The following is a 22,733-nucleotide window of genomic DNA, read 5'->3' as shown; positions in this document are numbered from 1 at the left end:
TTCGGAAATTTAACGTAAGAAAAATTCGGCAAATTTCTTAAATTTTTGTATGAGAATTGAGACTTGCCAATTTTAAATTTAAATTTCCCATATTTCCCAGTGAAAGTTTCATGAAATTTCCGAGAATTTATTGAATTTTATGGAAACTTTCCGCAACTTTCACATCTGGAGCCTCACGTCATGTCAGATACCTGCGTATCTCCATCTCCTCCTGCGGGCGGCGCGAGGTGTTGTCGGGGAACACGAGCTCGGCCTCGTCGACGTGAGGCACGAGGCCGTTGAGGTAGTCGCGGAACTTCTTGAGCGCCGCGTAGAAGGAAGGATTTTATGGAAGGATTTTATGGAAGGAAGGATTTTATGGAAAGTTTCCGCAACCTGCACATCTGTAGCATCACGTCATGTCAGATACCTGCGTATCTCCATCTCCTCCTGCGGGCGGCGCGAGGTGTTGTCGGGGAACACGAGCTCGGCCTCGTCGACGTGAGGCACGAGGCCGTTGAGGTAGTCGCGGAACTTCTTGAGCGCCGCGTAGAAGGAAGGATTTTATGGAAGGATTTTATGGAAGGAAGGATTTTATGGAAAGTTTCCGCAACCTGCACATCTGTAGCATCACGTCATGTCAGATACCTGCGTATCTCCATCTCCTCCTGCGGGCGGCGCGAGGTGTTGTCGGGGAACACGAGCTCGGCCTCGTCGACGTGAGGCACGAGGCCGTTGAGGTAGTCGCGGAACTTCTTGAGCGCCGCGTAGAAGGAAGGATTTTATGGAAGGATTTTATGGAAGGAAGGATTTTATGGAAAGTTTCCGCAACCTGCACATCTGTAGCATCACGTCATGTCAGATACCTGCGTATCTCCATCTCCTCCTGCGGGCGGCGCGAGGTGTTGTCGGGGAACACGAGCTCGGCCTCGTCGACGTGAGGCACGAGGCCGTTGAGGTAGTCGCGGAACTTCTTGAGCGCCGCGTAGAAGGAAGGATTTTATGGAAGGATTTTATGGAAGGAAGGATTTTATGGAAAGTTTCCGCAACCTGCACATCTGTAGCATCACGTCATGTCAGATACCTGCGTATCTCCATCTCCTCCTGCGGGCGGCGCGAGGTGTTGTCGGGGAACACGAGCTCGGCCTCGTCGACGTGAGGCACGAGGCCGTTGAGGTAGTCGCGGAACTTCTTGAGCGCCGCGTAGAAGGAAGGATTTTATGGAAGGAAGGATTTTATGGAAAGTTTCCGCAACCTGCACATCTGTAGCATCACGTCATGTCAGATACCTGCGTATCTCCATCTCCTCCTGCGGGCGGCGGGAGGTGTTGTCGGGGAACACGAGCTCGGCCTCGTCGACGTGAGGCACGAGGCCGTTGAGGTAGTCGCGGAACTTCTTGAGCGCCGCGTAGAAGGGAACCTTGTCGGCCGCTCTGGGCAGCTGCGCGCAGCGCGCTGAAGACGACGGCATCACCCACATGTACTGCGGACAACATTACAGGTTACTAACACGTATTAAGAGACACGCGGTGCTCGAGCCCTGACAACTTGGACGAAACTGGTTTGGTCGCGTCCACTCTTAAGTCGAGCCAAAACAACAACAAATAATAGTATGAATTATCTCCGATGATTTTTTCGGGCTCGAGCACTAATCTGTTAAACAAAAGCCTTTGTTTCTTTTAAGAGCGGTCTTCAGCACGTGCCAAAGTAACCATGTCGTTTAAAAAGCAACTATCGTGATAGTATTAAGGTTCAAATTTATGTGACAGCTCATTCTGAGAACAATCAGGGTGGTCTTTGGAGACAAAACGTGTTATCTCCAAATGGATTGTTTCATGAATTTGAACCATATAAATAGAATGGTAAATTTGCTTTTTAAACGGGTTTGTTCCCGTTACTTATGTAGGATCTATTAGCAGTAAACAGGTGTAAGCACTGCATATAGGAAACAATACCTTTTGTTTAATAGACTAGGGCCCGAGCCCGAAAAAAACATCTGAGATAATTCATACTATACAAGCTTGCTTACTTCGCACTCTTCGCAGTCGCAGTGAGTTTATTGCGCTGGTATCTTCTCGGGTCAGAGTTAGAATAGAACCGTTGGCAGTTTTCATCATTACAAGTTTTCAGAATTACAAATCAAATAAAGGTTGCGTTACCGTGTTGGTGCCGTTTGCCCGTGAACATCTCGTAGATCAACTTGAGAGAACTAGGGGCTGTATCTGGGTCCATTAGAACACGTACCGTGTTGGTGCCGGCGATGGTGTCGGGCTGCTTGCCGAAGCAGAAGTCCTTCTTGCCCGAGAACACCTCGTAGATCAGCTTGCCGTTGAACACCGCCACCTGCAACGACACACGCACACGTTAGAAGAAGAAGAAAGAAGCATTTATTAGCACAATAACATTATAACCTTAAAAACTAACAAAGAGAACACAAAATGAGAGGTTGCGCTAAATGGTCCTCATTCAGCTAGGTGTCACGGCACGAGCCACATGGCACATTCCGCGACAATGATTTTCAGTAAGGCCCAGTGGATGGACTAGGTGGCACTCAGTAAAGAACACAATGTACAAAAACAAGGGAAAACTTAAGTAAAATTAAACATTAACAATCAAATCAAATTACTCAATCAAAATTAGCCTATAAGTCTTCTGTACGTTTGTGTGTAAATGTCTATGCGATTGGTGTGTGTGAGTGTGCACGGTTGCCTAAGTGTTGCATTTTTGTTTAGCCAGTATGAATTTGCGGAGGTGAATTTTAAAGGTGGACACGGTTTTAGAATTTCGTACTGGTGGTGGCAAATCATTCCAACACTTGGTGGCAGCGAAACGAAAGCTACCACGAAAGGCAATCGTGCAATGTGGTGGAATTGTGAGACGTGATGCGTGTCTTATGGCGCGTTACATACACATTCACAAGCCAGAGCCAGATAATACTATAGTGAACGAACCAAGTCAACTCTTTGTGAAACATCAAAAATATTTGTTTACGTAGGTATATAGAATTAGTATCGGGACTCATTCTGTGACTTCATAATAAATACACCTGTTTTTAGTGAGTTTTTGTTGATTTTCAAATATTTGAAAGTGCAAAGTTTCGTCTTGTTTTTTTAATGCGTTTTCGTACATTTGATTTCAAGACCTTCGAATCCGCGCAGGTCGAGCAAAATGGCGGGCTATTTAGTTGGAGGTCAACACTCATCTTGGGTCATCGCGCCAGCCAATAAGTAGGTAAAGTAAGGACGCTAAGCACAACGAATTTCGTGCATTGAGCCGCCTGTGCCTATCAATAATAATAATTATAATTATTTTCTCTTTATTTACTTGAACTCTTAGGCTAGGTGATTTATAATATGAATATAAAAGTAAAATATAAAAACACTTACAAAACAATAAAAAATACATATAAAAATATAAACACATTATAAAAAACCTAAAGAACCTAACCGAGGACCGCGAAAACTGGCGCATACTCCACCGACAAGAGCCACGCTCTTAAATTATGATGATGATAAAAAACCTAACCTAGGGTGCCGCCAGCAGCGGGGCAGGGCCCAAGCTGCCGGTGGTCAGGGCCGCAGAGAGAGGAACCGGCGGACTATCCGCGCCGTGTCCAAGATCACCGCCTTCTGCATCCGGCCCTTGATCCAACCACCTAGCGAGAGTCTCTCAAGATGTTGGTCGAGACTCTTCGCTATTAGACCGTTCACTGAAACGACTATCGGGACAATGATCGTCGAATCAACATCCCACATGGCGGTTATCTCGTGAGCCAAGTCTAGGTACTTACTGGACTTGTCCTTCTCGGCCTTTACGACTATAATTATTATTATTTATTAATTTATTAATTATTCGTGCTCTGCGTCCTTACTTTAATAAAATGGTCCGGACAGTAAAATGATATGTTCGGTCCAATCTTCTATGTCGTTTACGTAAAACAAAGCGTTTACCAGAATGTTTACCAGTAATAACACAACTATTTACCATTATTATATCAACAATCAATTTCCTTATTATGATGTATGCCTTTACAGTAATTAGATACGTTTATCCCGGTTTATTTATATTATTAGCACAAATGATGTTAGAATCATGTGTCAGTGGTTGGGCCACCACAATGGTCAAGCGTATAACTAAGTTTACTTATGTATATTGTAGTAACTAGCGACCCTTCCCGGCTTCGCACAGGTTAACAAATTATACATAAACCTTCCTCTTGATTAAAAAACCGCATCAAAACCTAGTTTTAAAGATCTAAGCATACATAGGGACAGACAGCGGGAAGCGACTTTGTTTTATACTATGTAGTGATTAGATAGGTGCAGTGTACCTTAGGGCGGAAGGCGCGCAGTTTATCCAGTAAAGCTGCAGAGCCTTCTTTGATTTCCCGCCGCGTGAGGTCAGCGGAGCCCTTGGTCGCGCGACCCACCATGTTCGTGAACCCGATACCGAAGTTCAGCAACTGTAACACGAAACGTTATACAGGGTGCTTTCTGTAACAGGAGCAATAAATTAAACTGTAGGCTGTACTCCTCAAAATGACCAACATTTGTTCAGCAACTTTTAAAAATTATGAATCCTTTAGACTTCCTCTTTTTCATACAAAATAAATATTGCCTTCAATGTACGCTGACATCAGTGTGTTTGACGTTGCTTGTCACGCTTTAAACATAACAAAATTTGCAATACATTGCGTCTTAGAATAAACTTTAAAGTGTAATAAAAATCAAAACCTGAGTTATTTTCAAAAGTTGCTGAACAAATGTTGGTCAGTTTGAGGAGTACAGCCTACAGTTTAATTTATTGCTCCTGTTACAGGAAGCACTCTGTATTACTCTTCGAATGAAAACCTAAACGTTTATGGATTTAGTTACAATGAAAAAATGGTTTAGGACTGAAATGCTGTCTGTTTCAGAGTCAGCCCAGACAGGTAGACACACTTCCAGAAATGGTTGTCGGGGTATACCAAGTAGTGACCCTTGTGACGACCCAGGGACAGTACCTTGTAGTCCTCATCGGCGCTCATCTGTTCCCGGGTCAACCCGGACAGGTAGAGACACTTCCAGAAATGGTTGCCGGGGCCGGCGTAGTGGTGCCCCTTGTACGCCGCAAACAACCCGGGGTTGATGCCGATCTGCAATTATACGAAAACCGTTATATTATTAACAATATAAACTTAAACAGCAGGAAATTATAAGAAATAGGTTTTGGTGAATTCTTATCTAGAGATAAGAAACATAGATGTTTATTTTATTAGTGCAAACAAGATATATACAATGTGTTACTAAAAGAAATTAAAAACTAGCTTAAATCTAAAATAGGCCCTTGAGGCATTGTACCAAGGATGCTGGCGACATTTCCTCGCTGTATCGCAATGCTGATACGTTGTGCGAGGTAGCCGCCAGCTCTTCGGTCACCAGTTACGTCAACCAGATGCTTCGCGATTTCTGCGATCTACTTATGCGCGCTGGGACCCCATGGACCTAGAGTTTCAACTCCAAATGGTACAAAATGGTACTCTCTCTCTCTCTCTTTTATTAGTGTCGATGTTTTCAGACTGTGAGGGACTAAGCGACGATGGATGGATGGTTCCAAATAAAAAACCGCATGTCTAAAACTGCGTTTTCACCAGAGATGTGCGACGATGACTATTAATGCACTGAACGAGGATATGTTAATTAATGAAGTGATTATATTGGCTCTCAACTAATACATGCCTCGCTGCGGGTCCTAGCACATCTCATCTCAGATGGAAATGCAGCCTTAGCGCAAAGACAAATGGACACGCTACGTAAACGCGCGACTTTTTGAATTCGTCTCGTTCTAAGTTTCATCTTGTACCAGCACATTGGATAACACAGTTGCGTCGGTGTTGCGTCACCGTACTGCGTAGCCAATACATTTCACGTCGCACGCGGGTCGATCTGTCACACCTCCGACACACACGGTTATGGATTTGTCCCGAAATAGGGGCGATAGCAAGTGCGATATAAAACTACTTGCCCTTTCGTGAGAACGCAGAGGTTATCACGATCGGTTTGAAACATAGGTACCTGGCTTGAAACATTTAGGTTATATGAATTGTTATTTGAATTAAACCTGACTGGCTAGCAGAGTCGCGTTCTCGAGCGCGAGTTCTTACTTGAAACCGCGCTCACGAGAACGCAACTCATGCTAGCAGGTCTGTTAAAGGCTTTACTTAAACTAAAAGCTCATAGTCCTTCAATAAGACAGACTGAAGGTCCAGACAAACCATTCGAATTATCAAATACCGCAATGTAACGAAACTCGCACGAAGTTCTCGCACCGTGGTAAATAAGTATTCGGACACTTTAAGTTACAGTGACAGCGCGCGTCAGACATACCATTTGACTTGCTTTTTGTAGAATAAGATGAGCAACTCCTCAAATTTGGCTATGAACAAACCCACCATTACTAAATGACTACGTTTAGTAGCCACGTTTATGAACCCTTACAGCCTTACAATTACGCCACCTGCCGAAGGGTTGGTCCACCACGTGTCGCCTCCGTATTTATATTATATAAGGACACGGCGACTGTCATGTTCTCATGCTCAACTCATCAATAGTCGACCTTACTGCGTTCGTAATAAGGCGAGCCGAAGAGTTGGTATCATTGTCGACATAGTTGAACATTCGTGAACGATATTGCACTGAGTTAAGGTTTCTTAGCAATCGTGTTGTTGTTAGTAGGTACCGTCGCCCACACTGTTAACTGACAGTTCGCAAACCTTATTACAAAAGGCATAAGATCCACCGATGGACAGTTAAAGAGTGTTGCTGTTTTGGAGACACCTGACCCGACTATAGCGTGTAAACGTTCACATCTGTGGCATACTGTTAATAACAAAGTTGAAATGTTTCTTTTAATACTGATATTTTCGATAAAAGCTTTACTTGGCAAGGAAAGAATAGTTTTACGAAATATAAGAAGATAGTTGAGAGAAGAGGCTATTCTTTCGGTACAGTCGGCAGGAAATGTTAACTGCGAGCGAGAAATTCCATGGAATGAAAAGAAGTATTATTAAGAGAAGCCAGGTTATTTTAAACTCAAAATAAAATATAATAAAATAAGCTACTTTTAATTCTAATTTAGATACGCTAACAGACAGGCAGAGGACTCTACTAACATGGTTCCGTCTGTCTTCGAGTACGTACTATGGAACCCTAAAAACGAAGTACATAATATAGGTATCTATAGGCTAGGGCTAGGGCCGTGAGGTGCGGACGTGACAGCAAAGGGCGTCTGGGCGAGAGGTCGCGGGAGGTAACACTCGCACTCCCTATTCTATACAGGCTACAGGTTTCTATAGTCTCATAGCTCTAGTATAATAAGAGTAATAACACCCCTAGCCTAGATTCTATAAATAGAAAAACATATATTCTGGAACAATCTTTCAGTCGCCATTAGATATATATACCTATAGGAGCGGCTAAGTGTAAGGCCTGAGTAAACGCTCGAAGCGGAGCGTTCGGCGGGGCGTGCAGCGTGGCGTCGGGCTCACAAGTGATTTGAGCAGCGTGCACTAAGGCCGCTCCTATACGTTTGCATTTGTTTAACATGCACGCCGCACGCCCCGCCCAACTCGAGCGCCCACTCAGGCCTTACACTAAGGCTTTGTTAAGATATTTGTGAACACCTTGGCCGCTCCGATATATAAGATGGCAACTGTACACAGATTTCCCAAACTAAAGTAAGCAAAGCTTGTAAATGTATTATTACGGGTAGGTTTGATAGACGATATTAAATAGAAACAGGCCGTGACCAGAGTAACATCGTGCCTCGAACGTGAACGCAGAGGAGGCCACGTGCTTTGCCACGCAGTTAATCCATAGAACATGGTTCACTGGTGACCTTATAACAATCGCTGCGGCCTTGAGGGTCGGTGAAAAATGAATATGGATGCGACTACCTAAATACATGAAGCAAGTCTACCAGAGTAACACCCAACCGAAAAGTGTCAAATTTGAACTGCGAATTGCGAATACTCGTTTCCTTGTGGGCGTCCTATACTCAAGGACGCCTCTAGACTCTAGAGACACCCCCTGGTTTGTCGTGCAGTTTTACTTTGGCTAGTATATACCCCTTAAAGTACATATATCGCCTGTATTACGTTGAAAATTTGTTTCTGAATTTGTGGTGCAGCAAACAATGTTTACTTTACTTTCGCAGCTCTCGACTGGCACGAGACACAGTACACAGGCGAGTCGTTACTCTGGTTATGGTTCTTTACTCCGCGTTTCGGTAACACTGTAACGCATGTTTACAAATTATTTAAATTTTCCGTGAACTTTCGTACAATGGCATGTATTTAAAACGGGTCTATTTATACACAATACACAAGGTCCTAAATGTAAACAGGTAAGTATTGCACCTTAAGAAGTGGCCACGTGCGTGTCTAAGTTTTCTCTCAGGCAAATCAATAAAATAATCTTTAATTCCGGATAGTGGGGAAAATAAACTTTGCCTTACTGTTAGTTTATTACCGCTTCAAAAATTGATTATAAATTGGTCACTGAACAACTTTATAACTATTGGTTGGACAGACAGCGGCATCTTCAAAAATAAACTACTGCTCAGTCCACGAACCTACGATGGTTCAATCTTAAACCCTATTGCAAAGAGATAAGGTATATCAAAGGCTAATGTTGCTACGCCTTTGACGATATCATAAAATAAGAATAAGAATAGGTAGGTAAGGTTATGACGATAGTGTGACCTGCCGCACAAGGTCTAGCCGCTACAGTGGCGTGGTAATGGTAAACTGACATGTTTCGTGTTAAGAGCCAACAGGAGCATTTCTCCATACAAACGTACTCGACTGTTTCCTCCGTGGGTTTTGAAGCTAGAGCAATGATTTTTTCAACACAGATTAATATTGTCAATATCTGTGTCGGACCGTTTTGCTTTTTTTGATATTTTTGTTTTTTAAGGCGCTAGAGCCCTTCAAAAATTGCCAAAATGGCCTAATTGACTATGCCGCAATGAGAGGCGTGCTATTCAAAACTGATATCAATTAATCAAAAAAGCAAAACGGTCCGACACAGATAATGTCATAATCATTTAGATTTCCAAATTTGGTTACGATTGGTTAAGTTTTGGAGGAGGAAACAGTCGAATACGAAACCGTGATTTTTGAGATTTTTACGCAGGATTTTTCGCCTTGTCCTTATCGCACTAGTTTTAGGAGCCGCTTCCGTTAGCGAGACGGGTATATTTACCTAAAATATTTAAATCTTAGCTCCTGTTGGCTCTTAACTACAGGGCTCTGTCTAACATTTAAGATTCCGTCACACAGGCGCGTTTTCCGGGCGGACCGTGACGCGTGAGTGGGGCGCGCCGTTTTTTTAATATAAAACGCTTACGCCAGGCTCACGCCGCGCCCGGAAAACGCGCCTGTGTGACGGAACCTTTAGCCATATTCTGTGATATGTATTTATCATATGTATGTCATTGTCATATTATAGTTGGCAATGTCGGCAATTAGATAGATTTTTTCTGTCGTTTCGTTATTTGGAATGGCACTTAAGACGATTGTGACTTCGCTGGGGTAATGACTCAACGTAAGTATCGCGAATTAAGTCTACAGCTCACAGAGCCCCTAGAATTTATTTAGCTTAGGAGTGACCTCTTGCGGTGGTTTTCGGAGTTGAGATTAAACAGCGCCACCCCTAATCGGAGTCATTTTACTACTGAACTATTTGATTAAGCTTTCGAGTGCAGCACGGCATGTAACACGAGTTACTAATGGGACTTGAACATCAAAAGGGAAACTCTCGATCGGTCACACCGTTTCCATAAGTTAGCTAATAGGTATATAATAGTAATCACACCGAGTCGTTCGCCGCATGCAAACAATGCCGGTAACTAACCTCACTCTGTATTAGGTATTTAATTTAATTTTTATTTATTGATTTTTTTCGAGATATTTAATCTCGTAGGCGTTTCGAGGTCAAGAAAAACTCGTAGAAACCCGACTGAAGTGGTATGGCCATGTGACGCGACCGTCGCATTGCGACAACCACCAGAACACATGGTCAAAAAGGTTCTGGTAATGGCTGTTGCAGTTCGGGGACCAGGTAGACCCCAGATTACCTGGATGGCAGTAGTAAGAAAATACATAAAGTAAGGAAACTTAACACCAGAGACGATTAGAGGGGCCGACCCCAAGTAAATAGGAAGGAGCCAGGAGATCTCTGTACGAGGCTTAGCATGGTTTGTGTAATGTATCGCGTGACAGCAGTTAGTGCAAGCCAAGCTGCGAGCGGCGAGCGGCCTGTACGGTTACCATCAGTTTGTCACTGACATAAACGCCGTCGAGAACGTAATTTACTTTCTATACATCCCGTTTGCACTAATATGCGAGTGCGAGCGAGATGTATAGAAAGTAAATTACGTTCTCGACGGCGTTTATGTCAGTGACAAACTGATTGTAACCGAACTGGGCTTCTCCAAGCGAGTGTGTGTGTGTATGTTCTTGTGTGTTGGCGATCGTACTCACAATGATGATGTCGAGGTTCTCGGCGAGGTGGTCGGGGAGCGTGCGGCGCGCCACCTCCTCCTCGCGGCGAGCGCCCTAAGCTGCTCCGAGCGAGTGTGCGTGTGTGTGTGTGTATGTTCTCGTGTGTTGGCGATCGTACTCACAATGATGATGTCGAGGTTCTCGGCGAGGTGGTCGGGGAGCGTGCGGCGCGCCACCTCCTCCTCGCGGCGAGCGCCCTAAGCTGCTCCGAGCGAGTGTGCGTGTGTGTGTGTGTATGTTCTCGTGTGTTGGCGATCGTACTCACAATGATGATGTCGAGGTTCTCGGCGAGGTGGTCGGGGAGCGTGCGGCGCGCCACCTCCTCCTCGCTCATGCCGTTGAAGCGGTCGTGCTTCTTCCGCTCCTTAACCGGTCGGACCTCTTGACCCTCTAGCTTTATCTCCATCCTAACAAACAAACACATGCGTTATTATAAAACACTTAATCAAAATCTTAGCTTATCACAGTAGGTATTTTACGCTCTCGCTTGTAAAGTGTAATTTTATAGAACTTTTTGTTAAGAAACCGACATATTCAAATGTCTCTGAATGTCAATTTACTAGTAACTTTTGTTTACATAGTTAGCAAGTTCCATAGAATTTCACTTTAGATGACTTATTAGCAGAGATCGGACAAATTTGCGACATTGCTCGCAATAATGTGGACATGACTCCAAAATTGATTAAATAATTAATCATTTAATTAATTTCTTACCTGAGGTTTAATTTTGATTCCTAATCAATAAATAACACAAAGAGTTCTTATAATGTAAATTTATTTAAAAAAATAATTAGTATGTTTTCCAAATTTTCTGTAGGTACTTATTTTTTTATATCAAAAATATATTTAAGTGCTATTTATTGACTAGGGAACAAAATTAAATCTCAGGTAAAAAATTAATTAAGTGATTAATTATTTAATCAAATTTGGAGTCATGTCCACATTATTGCGAGCAATGACGCCAATCTGTCCGATCTCTGCTTATTAGTGCTTATCTCTTGCTGTTTTTTAGCATTTTTTAAGCAATATATAAAAACAACTCCTCAGAATCGAATCGGTACTTTATTACAGCACAATCTTTCAATATCATCTAGCACAATATTTGCTCACAATTGATTTAGAAATTTTACCGCATGCCTGATTTAAAGCTGCTAATCTGCTACAATCTGCGTTTTTTTTCTAGTCCTAAACAAGTGAATAGGGAAGGTGACCGAACCGTTTGAGCTGCATGTCAAACAAGCAGGACCATCAGAACACGTCTACTCGAATAGTAACTTATCAAAACGGTTAAAAAAATCGGTTTGTCACTATATAAGTCGCATTGTACCTAACCTACGTGACATCGTAATAACAGTGTCCATCTTTCAATCGCACGGCATTACAATGTGACGTTTGTTTTATCAAAGTAGGCAATGTATCGAAAATCGCATGCGATTTATTGCAATGTATGTGGAGCCCATTAGACAGTGAGAATTCTGTGAGTACTTAGTAGGTATTATTGTGTTATAGTTATCTGTGCCGCAAGCTAAAATAGATCGATTAGAGTTGACGTCACGCGCGAGGTAAACTAGTGGGTCAACCATGCGTAATTGTCGAGAGATGTTCCATTTCTGGACTGCCTGTCACACCAACTTAGTGCGAAACTTAGTGGAACCTCGATAACACGAAACTTAATTCTCAAATAAAATCTTAACTCCCGTAGTAACTCAACAACTTACTAAATTAGGTAGACATTAGACACTGAGAGCATGAATTTGAAATACATTAATTATTCAAATGTTGATGATGTTTAAACATTCCTAGGGAGAAAATAGAGATTAAGTTTTAAAAGACTCGTCTTCTACATGAAATTTTTAACATAAATTCTTCAAATGTAATTTTGAAATTCAACCGCAAAGAAAATGGGGTTGAAAGACTTAAAAGGTTTCAGACTTCTAACCGAAACTCAGTCCAGACTCCAGTCAATATTTTAATCGTCATCCAACCTATCTGTTTATAGCAGTATCCACGTGGCACGGACAGAAATATCTCGTAAACACCGCGGCGTCCGTCTCCCTCGCACTCGGGGGCGTGGGACGCGCGCGAGCGAGACGCGACGGCGGTTACGTGGGTAAAGGGGACATACGTTTTGAATTACGATCGAAAGGGGAGCGAGTATTGTGATTTAAAAACGCGGTTGTGGAAGGTTTCATGTTTGTTTTGATTACTTTTGATGTCTTTGATTTGTGATTGCTATTTAAACATAATTATCGTTACTAATAATCAAAGTTCGAAGAAACAAATTGAGGCACGAGCAGTCGAGCACATGCCGGCTGTGATGTTTGGCATTATTTGTTAGCTGTCACACTGCTTACAATGTGACAGCTGACATATAATTCCAAACATTACAAATGGTTTGTGCTCGCGTTCTACGCAGGTGGCAAAGGCCGTACACGCATCTGTGGTCTATTTCGGCATTTAATAGTCACCTGCAACAATATCATGCCTCCTTAAGCCCATCATCATACAAAAGAAAGGCAATTGAAATTAGAATCAACATGGCGCCATCAACCATTTCTGCTGTTTTAAAATCCAACGAAACCAAAGAGGTGTCACTCTGGGTGAAAGATAAGCCAACGTAGCTTACGAAACGCCAATGTCTCTGTCGCACTAATATGGAAGAGTGATAGAGAATGACTACCGTATCGTTCGCCACGGAGCGAACGATTGCCATCTTGGCTACGCGCCCCGTTCAGATTTAAAGTACTTAAGTAGTACGTGGTGTAGGCGACGGAACCTACCAACCTTTGTGCTGCGCGCGTGCTGGCAGCCTGACTGATACGGATGCCACGGCCAGCGCGCGTCTTTTGTTTATATGTATATGTTTTTTTCTTTGTCAATGAGCGACAAATGTTTCTTTTGCACATCTGTTGTAATTTTATGTGTAAATAGCTCGTTATTTGTATGTATATTGTGTTTTTCCGTGTCATTGTGTATATAGATTGTATTATATACTGTACAGCCAAGTTTTACGTGTTTTTCATTCACCATCGGCGGCCCGACAGCGTACAAGTGGTCACTTCGAACCGGGTTGGAACCACGCATGCTGCTATGGTGAATACGCAATGTGCTACGCGTAAAGAACGAAGAAGGTGCAGTATATAGCACAATCAACGTCTACACTGCAGTCTCAGGTACAGATTTAAGATATGACTTTAGAAGTTATCATTAGCGGTCGGGCGGAACGACTGCCGTCGTCTCATCATGCGAGCGACGTTACTCCGCCGCCGTTACCACCAAACTGTTCGAGTGACTCTAAAGCATCATCTGTACTAGCCAGACGAAGACGGCTGCAATTGGAGGCAGCTAAGGAAAAGGCAAGAATACAAATAGCGCTTATTGACAAGCAGCTAGAGGTGGATTTAGCTGAACTAGATGCGAAATACAGTCCACTCAAGTCACGCACGCGCTCTGCTAGCCAAGGATGGCTCGACCAGCCGCAGCGGGAACAACTGGAGGTGCAGTCAGACCACGATACTGGTAACAAAACGGTCGGGCTGCGCCAATCGGCGGCTGCCGCCGTCACTCCCGCCGCCGGCACTGATGTGTCGTTCTTGAACGCGTGTAACATTTTGGCCGCCGCCTCTACACTGACCAACGAGAACCATTCTGACCACAACTGCATTAATACGGCCAGGGTGCGACAGTCGCCGGCTAGCGCCGACTCGCACGCCGACACTGATGGGTCGCGTTTAAGCACGTTCAGCGCGCCGGGTGCCGTCTCTATGAACTACAACAAGGAACAGTTTGGCCACGAATGTTATTACACGGCCAGACTGTACCAGTCGCCGGCTGCTACGCCTCTGCACATTGACAACGAATCTGTGTCCGAGTTATCGCTCGGCAACCACGAGCTCACCGACTACGCTGAGCTTTGCAGCCACGCGGACAGCGTGGGGATTCGCTACACCTTTAATACTTATGAACAAATGTGTGACACTACAGTGACTAATGTAAATATGTTAAGTGTAAATAATGAAACTTCAAGTGTACATAATAAGACATGTAGCGTCAGCGAACTGAATTTTCTTGTGCCAAATGTACTTGAACTAAATTGTGGCGAAAACTCTCTTGTCGGACAGCTCGCGCACAAATGTAATCCGTCAGTGCACTCAGAAGGACGTTTGGCTACATCTTGTGAACATTCGGCTGCTCATACGCTTCGGGACTGGTGTAAGCACAGCGTGATGAGCGCTTCGCATGGCCGTGAGGACCTAACCATGTCGTACTCGACACTACTCGAGTTGACCGCACTTGAATACTGTCCACAGAAGAAGCGGGTTCCACCAGACAGACCTCCTTGTGACACATGCGGTGCTATGTTGAGGATTACCCAGTGAAAAGTATACGACTTGGTAACGCACACCGTTCGGCGATATTTCTCTTTGGTCTTGAGTGCTGTACCAGCACTAGGGTGGGGAATGTAGGCGACGGAACCTACCAACCTTTGTGCTGCGCGCGTGCTGGCAGCCTGACTGATACGGATGCCACGGCCAGCGCGCGTCTTTTGTTTATATGTATATGTTTTTTCTCTGTCAATGAGCGACAAATGTTTCTTTTGCACATCTGTTGTAATTTTATGTGTAAATAGCTCGTTATTTGTATGTATATTGTGTTTTTCCGTGTCATTGTGTATATAGATTGTATTATATACTGTACAGCCAAGTTTTACGTGTTTTTCATTCACCATCGGCGGCCCGACAGCGTACACGTGGGATACCTCTATTTTGACATATTTGCGTTTGTATTGGCATTTTTTGACACGTGGGCGGCTAAAGGATATGACCACATTAAAACTGTGAATTTTTAGCTTTGCAAATAACTTCGCCGCCGGTTTTTCAAACAAGTATTGTTGAAAACGTGCTCCGTTTTCGTGTTGTTTTTGGTACGGTAGGTATATACGTAGCAGAAAACCTTGTCTAGCGTAGCGAGCTCTAGCTATCGATCGGGCTAGCTAGGGAGCCGGGTGTATGTAGGGATCCCTTGGTGAAGTCGAGTGGGCCCGTAGAATATTTATTTTTACTCGCCTTGGTAACCATTTCTTTCGTATTTGACATTTGTTACAGTTCGTTAATGAACATTTAACCAACTTCAAGAAAAAGGAGGAGGTTCTCAATTCGTCGGACTTTTTTATTCCGTACCCAAAGGGTAAAAACGGGACCCTATTACTAAGACTTCGCTGTCCGTCTGTCTGTCTGTCACCAGGCTGTATCTCATGGACCGTGATAACTAGACAGTTGAAATTTTCACATATGATGTATTTCTGTTTCTGCTATAAAGTACTAAAAACCGAATAAAATCAATATTTAAGTGGGGCTCCCATACAACAATCGTGATATTTTTGCCGTTTTTTAGGGTTCCGTACCTCAAAAGGAAAAAACGGAACCCTTATAATATAATCATAATTATGATCACTCGTGCGTCTGTCTGTCCGTCTGTCACAGCCTATTTTCTCCGAAACTACTGGACCAATTAAGTTGAAATTTAGCACACATATGTAAGTTTGGGACCCAAAGATCTCAAATATATTTTTTTTATAATTTTAAGATAAATAATTTAGCACTTATTCAAGAAAATAGGCAATAAATTACCATTCCTCCCCCCCCCCTCTTTATCTCTGAAACTACTGGGTCTAAAATTTTGAAAAAAATACACAAAATAGTTCTTTATCTATAGATGACAGGAAAACCTATTAGAAATGTGCAGTCAAGCGTAAGTCGGACTTAAGTACTTAGTTTTTGATCCGACCCCGACCCTACGGGTTTTTTAAAGACATTTTACTCACTTTTCATTAAAAAAAACATATTGTTAAAAATTGTGTAACGTACGGAACCCTTGGAACGCGAGTCCGAATCGCACTTGGCCGGTTTTTGCGTAATGGTACGGAACCCTTCGTGCGCGAGTCCGACTCGCACTTGGCCGATTTTTTTTCGTATTCTGCTCATTTCCTCCTACCTATATCACTAGTAGTTCGCCCCGAACTGAGAACTCGCGGTTCGTCAAAAAGATCAATTGAATGCAGTGCTACTTAGTCCGAGATGGGCATTTCGTAATTGAATCCTGATTCCACGATTACTTGAAATTACTTTTTAATCTGATTACCGATACCCAGATTAGATACTTTGTAATGTAACAATACCGAATTACTAAGTACAATTCCATTTGAGGAATCAGGAATCAATTTCTCGAATATTACAATTACTAGTAGTTGGAATCAATGTCGATTCCTCATTACAGGAATGCATTACTTGATTCCTTTCAGATTACATTTCGTACTACTACTATCAAAAGTACATTTCGATAATAGATGTTGTTGACTTACTAGGATGCATCTATATCTTATTTGAAACAGGTGCGCAGATTTCGAAAATGATGACCATGACCTATAAAACGACACCCATGACGACTTTTATGACATACTGCATGGCCGCCATCTTGGAATCCAAAATAGTCATCATTTTCGAAATTTGCGCCCCCTAAAACTTATAAAACGACATCCATGACGACTTTTATGACATAGTGCATGGCCGCCATCTTGGATTCCAAAATAGTCATCATTTTCGAAAACTGCGCCCCCTAAAACCTATAAAACGACATCCATGACGACTTTTATGACATAGTGCATGGCCGCCATCTTGGATTCCAAAATAGTCATCATTTTCGAAATCTGAGCCCCCTATAACCTATAAAACGACATCCATGACGACTGTTATGACATTCTGCATGGCAGCCATCTTGGAATTCAAAATGGTCATCATTTTCGAAATCTGCGCCCCCTAAAACCTATAAAACGACATCCATGACGACTTTTATGACATAGTGCATGGCCGATATTTTGGAATCCAAAATAGTCATAATTTTCGAAATCTGCGCCCCCCAAAATCTATAAAACGACATCCATGACGACTTTTATGACACAGTGCATGGCCGCCATCTTGGATTCCAAAATAGTCATCATTTTCGAAATCTGAGCCCCCTATAACCTATAAAACGACATCCATGACGACTGTTATGATATACTGCATGGCAGCCATCTTGGAATTAAAAATGGTCATCATTTTCGAAATCTGCGCCCCCTAAAACCTATGAAACGACATCCATGACGACTTTTATGACATAGTGCATGGCCGATATTTTGGAATCCAAAATAGTCATAATTTTCGAAATCTGCGCCCCCCAAAATCTATAAAACGACATCCATGACGACTTTTATTACTCAGTGCATGGCCGCCATTTTGGAATCCAAAATGGTCATCATTTTCGAAATCTGCGTCCCCTATAATCTATGAAACGACATCCATGACGACTTTTATGAAATACTGCATGGCCGCCATTCTGGAATCCAAAATGGTCATCATTTTCGAAATCTGCGCCCCCTAAAACCTATAAAACGATATCCATGACGACTTTTATGACATACTGCATGGCCGTCATTTTGGATTCCAAAATGGTCATCATTTTCGAAATCGGAGCCCCCTAAAACCTATAAAACGACATCCATGACGACTTTTATGAAATACTGCATGGCCGCCATTTTGGATTCCAAAATGGTCATCATTTTCGAAACCTGCGCCCCCTAAAACCTATAAAACGACATCCATGACGACTTTTATGACATACTGCATGGCCGCCATTTTGGATTCCAAAATGGTCATCATTTTCGAAATCTGCGCCCCTAAAACCTATAAAACGACATCCATGACGACTTTTATGACATACTGCATGGAGTGCATGGCCGCCATTTTGGAATCCAAAATGATCATCATTTTCGAAATCTGCGCCCCCTAAAACCTATAAAATGATATCCATTACGATTTAATGACAGTGCATGGCCGCCATCTTGGATTCCAAAATTGTCATAATTTTCAAAAAAAATCTTTAAAAAACAATATTATAAATGTGTAAACCGAGCACTTTCATTTGATACCAAACTCGACCATACTTTCTTGCAATTAAAATGACCAGAATAGCAAGACCCCTCACAAATGGCTTTTTAGCATTTTAAGCTCTTCTAGCTCAATAAGCTCTTGTTCAAGCCAGCTCAAAATTTAATGACTAAAATATAATGCCCTCGACTATACGTTCACCCAATTTCATTTAAATTAGAACAAATTTACTTAAGTTATTGAGTATCAAACTATCCTCTGAAAGTTCAGCTTAAAAACATTGAAATGCCGGGACGTGCCCCTAGCCAGCCGTGTGTTCAAAGTCGAATGTAAGAACTTCGCTTCGCTTCGCTCGCTCGTTCGATGAAAAAGCGACAGAGTGTGAAAGTGCCGCCATAAACATCAGAATCCTATGAAAATATGAAGTTTATAGTAGCGGCATCACACTTGTCAAGCAAAAGTGTGGTGCATAATTGATTAGACAAACTCTACCTCCTCTTATAAACACCCAGCGCCCAGTTTTCGTAAATTCAAGAATGGAGCTCGGTCTGGTCGACCTTGCGGGGTGCTCCGGGTGACACAATTAGTCTGGGGCGGCGACCCCGCGGCCCGAGAGCCCTACACAACACGGAACCCACTCCACGCCACGACACTCTGCTGGGGACTGTGTTGGGATCGATAGTTGCAACACTTTTTGTGATGTCGTAATGAGAACAAGAAACACTAATTTTGAAAGTTTCACTACACCTATAAAACAAAGTCATCCGCCGCGTCTGTCTGTATGTATGTTTATGATAAACTCAAAAACTACTGAACGGATTTTCGTGCGGTTATGAGCACTGACCTATCAATAGAGTGATTCTTGAGGAAGGTTTAGGCTAGTTCTATACTAAATAAGATAGCCGTAAAACCACCCAACTAATACATATAGTCCAATACTACAACTATGGTCCACAAGTTCAATACAAAATTAAAGTTCTTCAATACCAAATACCATGTTCTTTTTTATGTCTGTGTTTTTCTTCAATTAATAAAATTATTGAGCGTTTCACGAGATTCAGATAAGAGTTAACTCTTGAACGAAGATATTGGAGTTAATTTTGGACCATAGTTGGGAGCTTTTGAACTATAGTTGGGAGCTTTTGAACTATAGTTAGGAGCTTTTGAACTATAGTTGGGAGCTTTTGAACTATATTCGGGAGCTTTTGGAGTACCTATAGTTGGGAGCTTTCGGACCATAATTGGACGGTTTTACAGAATCTTACAGAATAAGAGTATCTTTAAACCGTATCAGAAAACAATGATACGGTTTACTATTGTAAATATTTTGTGATCGCGTCTGTTTTGGTTCGAAACATCGAGTCTTCTTTAGAAAGAACTAGATTTAAACAACAAGTTGCAAAATCGTACATACCTATCATATAATTATTAGCTTGAAAGTAAAGTATAAGTGTGGAAATCTCGAGATGTGTCACCCTCACCCCTGTTCATCGGAACGGGTACATCGGTTCGCGAATTTCGCGATTTCCGCGCCTGCATATTTATAGCCGGGCCACAGGTGGACGAATGGACCGGTTGCAGTATTAACGTCGCTTTACATCACATTATAAATCTAGTAGTTCGCTCTTAATTTCATGAATAAAAGTTGAGGACAACTACACGTTTACCTAATTTTTATTATAAAAAATTTAAATTAGAACAAATTTACTTATTCTTTAATTAATTACATTATCTTGCGCTATTCTAAATGTGGTTTATTTACCATCTACTTCCGTAGTTTGTCGCTGTCACAATATATTAAATTAGATAATCTGTGAAATTTCCAACTCAGACAACCTCCACGCCACGTGCCAGACTTTCCCAAACTTAAGGCAACATGGACGCTTCTCGAACAACTTTTATACGCCGTTTCAGTCCCAGCGGCAGCGGGTTTCAAACTTTTACTCGCAATTTGCGAATTGACAGCGATCAGCTGAGCTAATTTGCGAACATTCCCGGACCAACTTTGATACTAACTGTGAGTACTAGGGACTAATGGCAATGCCTGGATTTCGGGAAACGCTGGCAAGTTTCTTTGTCTATAAATAGTATTGTCTTTGGTATGCAGAATCTTGGAATTTAGTTCGCCGTTTGAACTCGGAGGTTTTAAGATTTTGTCTTGTTGCAATGTTGCGTATTCTATAGTGTACTAGCTACCTGCCCCGGCTTCGCAAGGGTTATACAAAACCTTAACAAATTATATACCTCGTACCATGAGTCAGTGACAATGTCAAAACTGACATATACGCTATCGAGAACGTAATTTACTTTTTATACATCTCGCTCGCACTACCATGCGAGAACGAGCGAGATGCATAGAAAGTAAATTACGTTCTCGATGGCGTTTATGTGAGTGCCAAACTGATGGTAGCCATTCTAAACCTTCCTAAAGAACCACTCTATTGATAGGTGAAAAGGTATACGAAATGGGTCGGAAATTCAATTCTTTGACTGTATACAAGTATTACAAGTATTTTTTGCTGAGATAGCCCAAAAAAGAGTGAGCAAGACGGACATGCACACACATAACTTCACTTACATATAACGAAATAACACATAGAATTCAGTGGGGCGACAATACTTTACGTAATATTTGTCAAGACAGATTCTATGCGTGATATGTCAGAGATGTGTTAAAGAGCCAGAGACGGCCTTGATTCATTTTGAAATAGGGACTACAGTACAGGAGCTAGAGCACGTTTATCGATCCTGACTCCAGAGTCCTTTTTGCTAATACAATAGATGATATACGTACGTACATCGTACATATACCTACATAGTCGCTGCTATACGGTAAGTATATAGGTTATACTTATATATTGCCACGGAGCAACAACAGACGTCATGTTCCGATCGCTTCACGAGCAAGAGCTCATCAAATAGTTAAGTGTAAGACACTGGTCTCCGTTTAACGCTGTTATTAGCAACAGAAACACTTTGATCATCGATAGACCTTATGCAAATGCAATAAGGTTAAGAATTGTCAGTTAACTGTGGACGATCGTAAAGTCAGCATCTATATTAGTAGCGGATAAAACAACGCTCCAAATTTATCTGCTATCTTGGAATTAATTCTTTTCCAAATCGAGATATATCTGTACCATTCTCAGAGTCTCGTTCTACATAGAGCGATAGAGATGAACATATATAACTTCGAATTCCTAAGGAAGCTCTGTTTAGAGACGTATGCTCGCTCATTGCGAATAACAATCCCAGATACCGAGGATGCGACGAGGAAAACGCACAGCGTTACGAAAAACGCCCTATTGTCTGATGGGGTGTTACTCAAGTTTGAACCTTGTTATACTGTGAGAAGAAAGTATAAATTGACGTGATGATAGACGACACGTCAAGTGTGAACGTGACGCGGCGAGGCCGACAGATAACGACCGACCATAATCCTTCCGCTTTCTGAACCTAACGCGACAGAACTACGGAATATTGACGTAATTATAATTATATTTAGTTATACATATTATGTTTTGAGATGGAGAAGTGCCTAGAGGCCCAAGCTCTGTAAATCCAGGCCTGGGTATACTAGTAAAATAAATGCACGTTCAGAATTTCAGATCTAGCGAATGCGCCACGAGTGCGCACGCAACGCATGCTCGCTGTAGATTACGCGACCAGCGAATCTTGCATGGATTGCGCTAATTACAGTCCGCCGGACGATATCGGCCTGTCAGTTAGAACAAAAATTTGACAGTTCCGAAGAACTGACAGGCCGATATCGGCCGGCGGCTTGGAGGATATAATCAAACGGAGACGCCATGTCTGTAATTTTCTGTACAAAACAGTCTGCCGATTTTTGCGGGGGAGGGGAACGTCAAATGTATGCGTAACGTAAAAATAGCCATGTCAGATAAACGTCAGTCCATACATTGTGTATGACCGTTGGCCGCCTATTTTCGACAGAGGGGAAAGCCTGTTAATGGCTACTCCGTTTAGTTGTATCCTCCAAGGCCGGCGGACTGGTAATCAGTGGGCCCCTTAAGACGCACCTAGTAACTAGTGGTATTACGATACGATGCGGCATAGTGCAGTGGAAATCTATGACGTGCATTTTACGAATTCACTACATACCACGTCGTAAATACAGATATTTTAAAATTTTGGATTATATTTGAATTTGAAATCGGAAATCTACCGCTGGACACCCTGTTGTACAATAAGGTGGTGCCCGCATAAATTGTTAAACTCTACCATGCATAGACTGCAAATTTGTAGAGTTCAGTGGCGACGGGTGA

At 42.4% G+C, this 22,733-nt stretch overlaps 1 protein-coding gene across 1 annotated transcript in view; it reads right to left on the bottom strand.

Annotated features, from left to right (window-relative positions):
- The window catches only part of LOC134658544 (collagen alpha-1(I) chain-like), a 65,440-nt gene that overhangs the window by 16,630 nt on the left and 26,077 nt on the right, over positions 1–22,733 (bottom strand). The window contains exons 3-7 of the mRNA XM_063514229.1: positions 10,788–10,929; positions 4,982–5,113; positions 4,310–4,441; positions 2,224–2,322; positions 1,269–1,462 (exon numbers count right to left, since the gene is read on the bottom strand). Coding sequence (XP_063370299.1) covers positions 1,269–1,462; positions 2,224–2,322; positions 4,310–4,441; positions 4,982–5,113; positions 10,788–10,929 — 699 coding nt within the window. The remainder of the gene's footprint in view (positions 1–1,268; positions 1,463–2,223; positions 2,323–4,309; positions 4,442–4,981; positions 5,114–10,787; positions 10,930–22,733) is intronic.

Source organism: Cydia amplana, chromosome 22, assembly GCF_948474715.1.
Source record: "Cydia amplana chromosome 22, ilCydAmpl1.1, whole genome shotgun sequence".
NCBI lineage: Eukaryota > Metazoa > Arthropoda > Insecta > Lepidoptera > Tortricidae > Cydia > Cydia amplana.
This window is presented reverse-complemented; position numbering and strand designations above follow the sequence as displayed.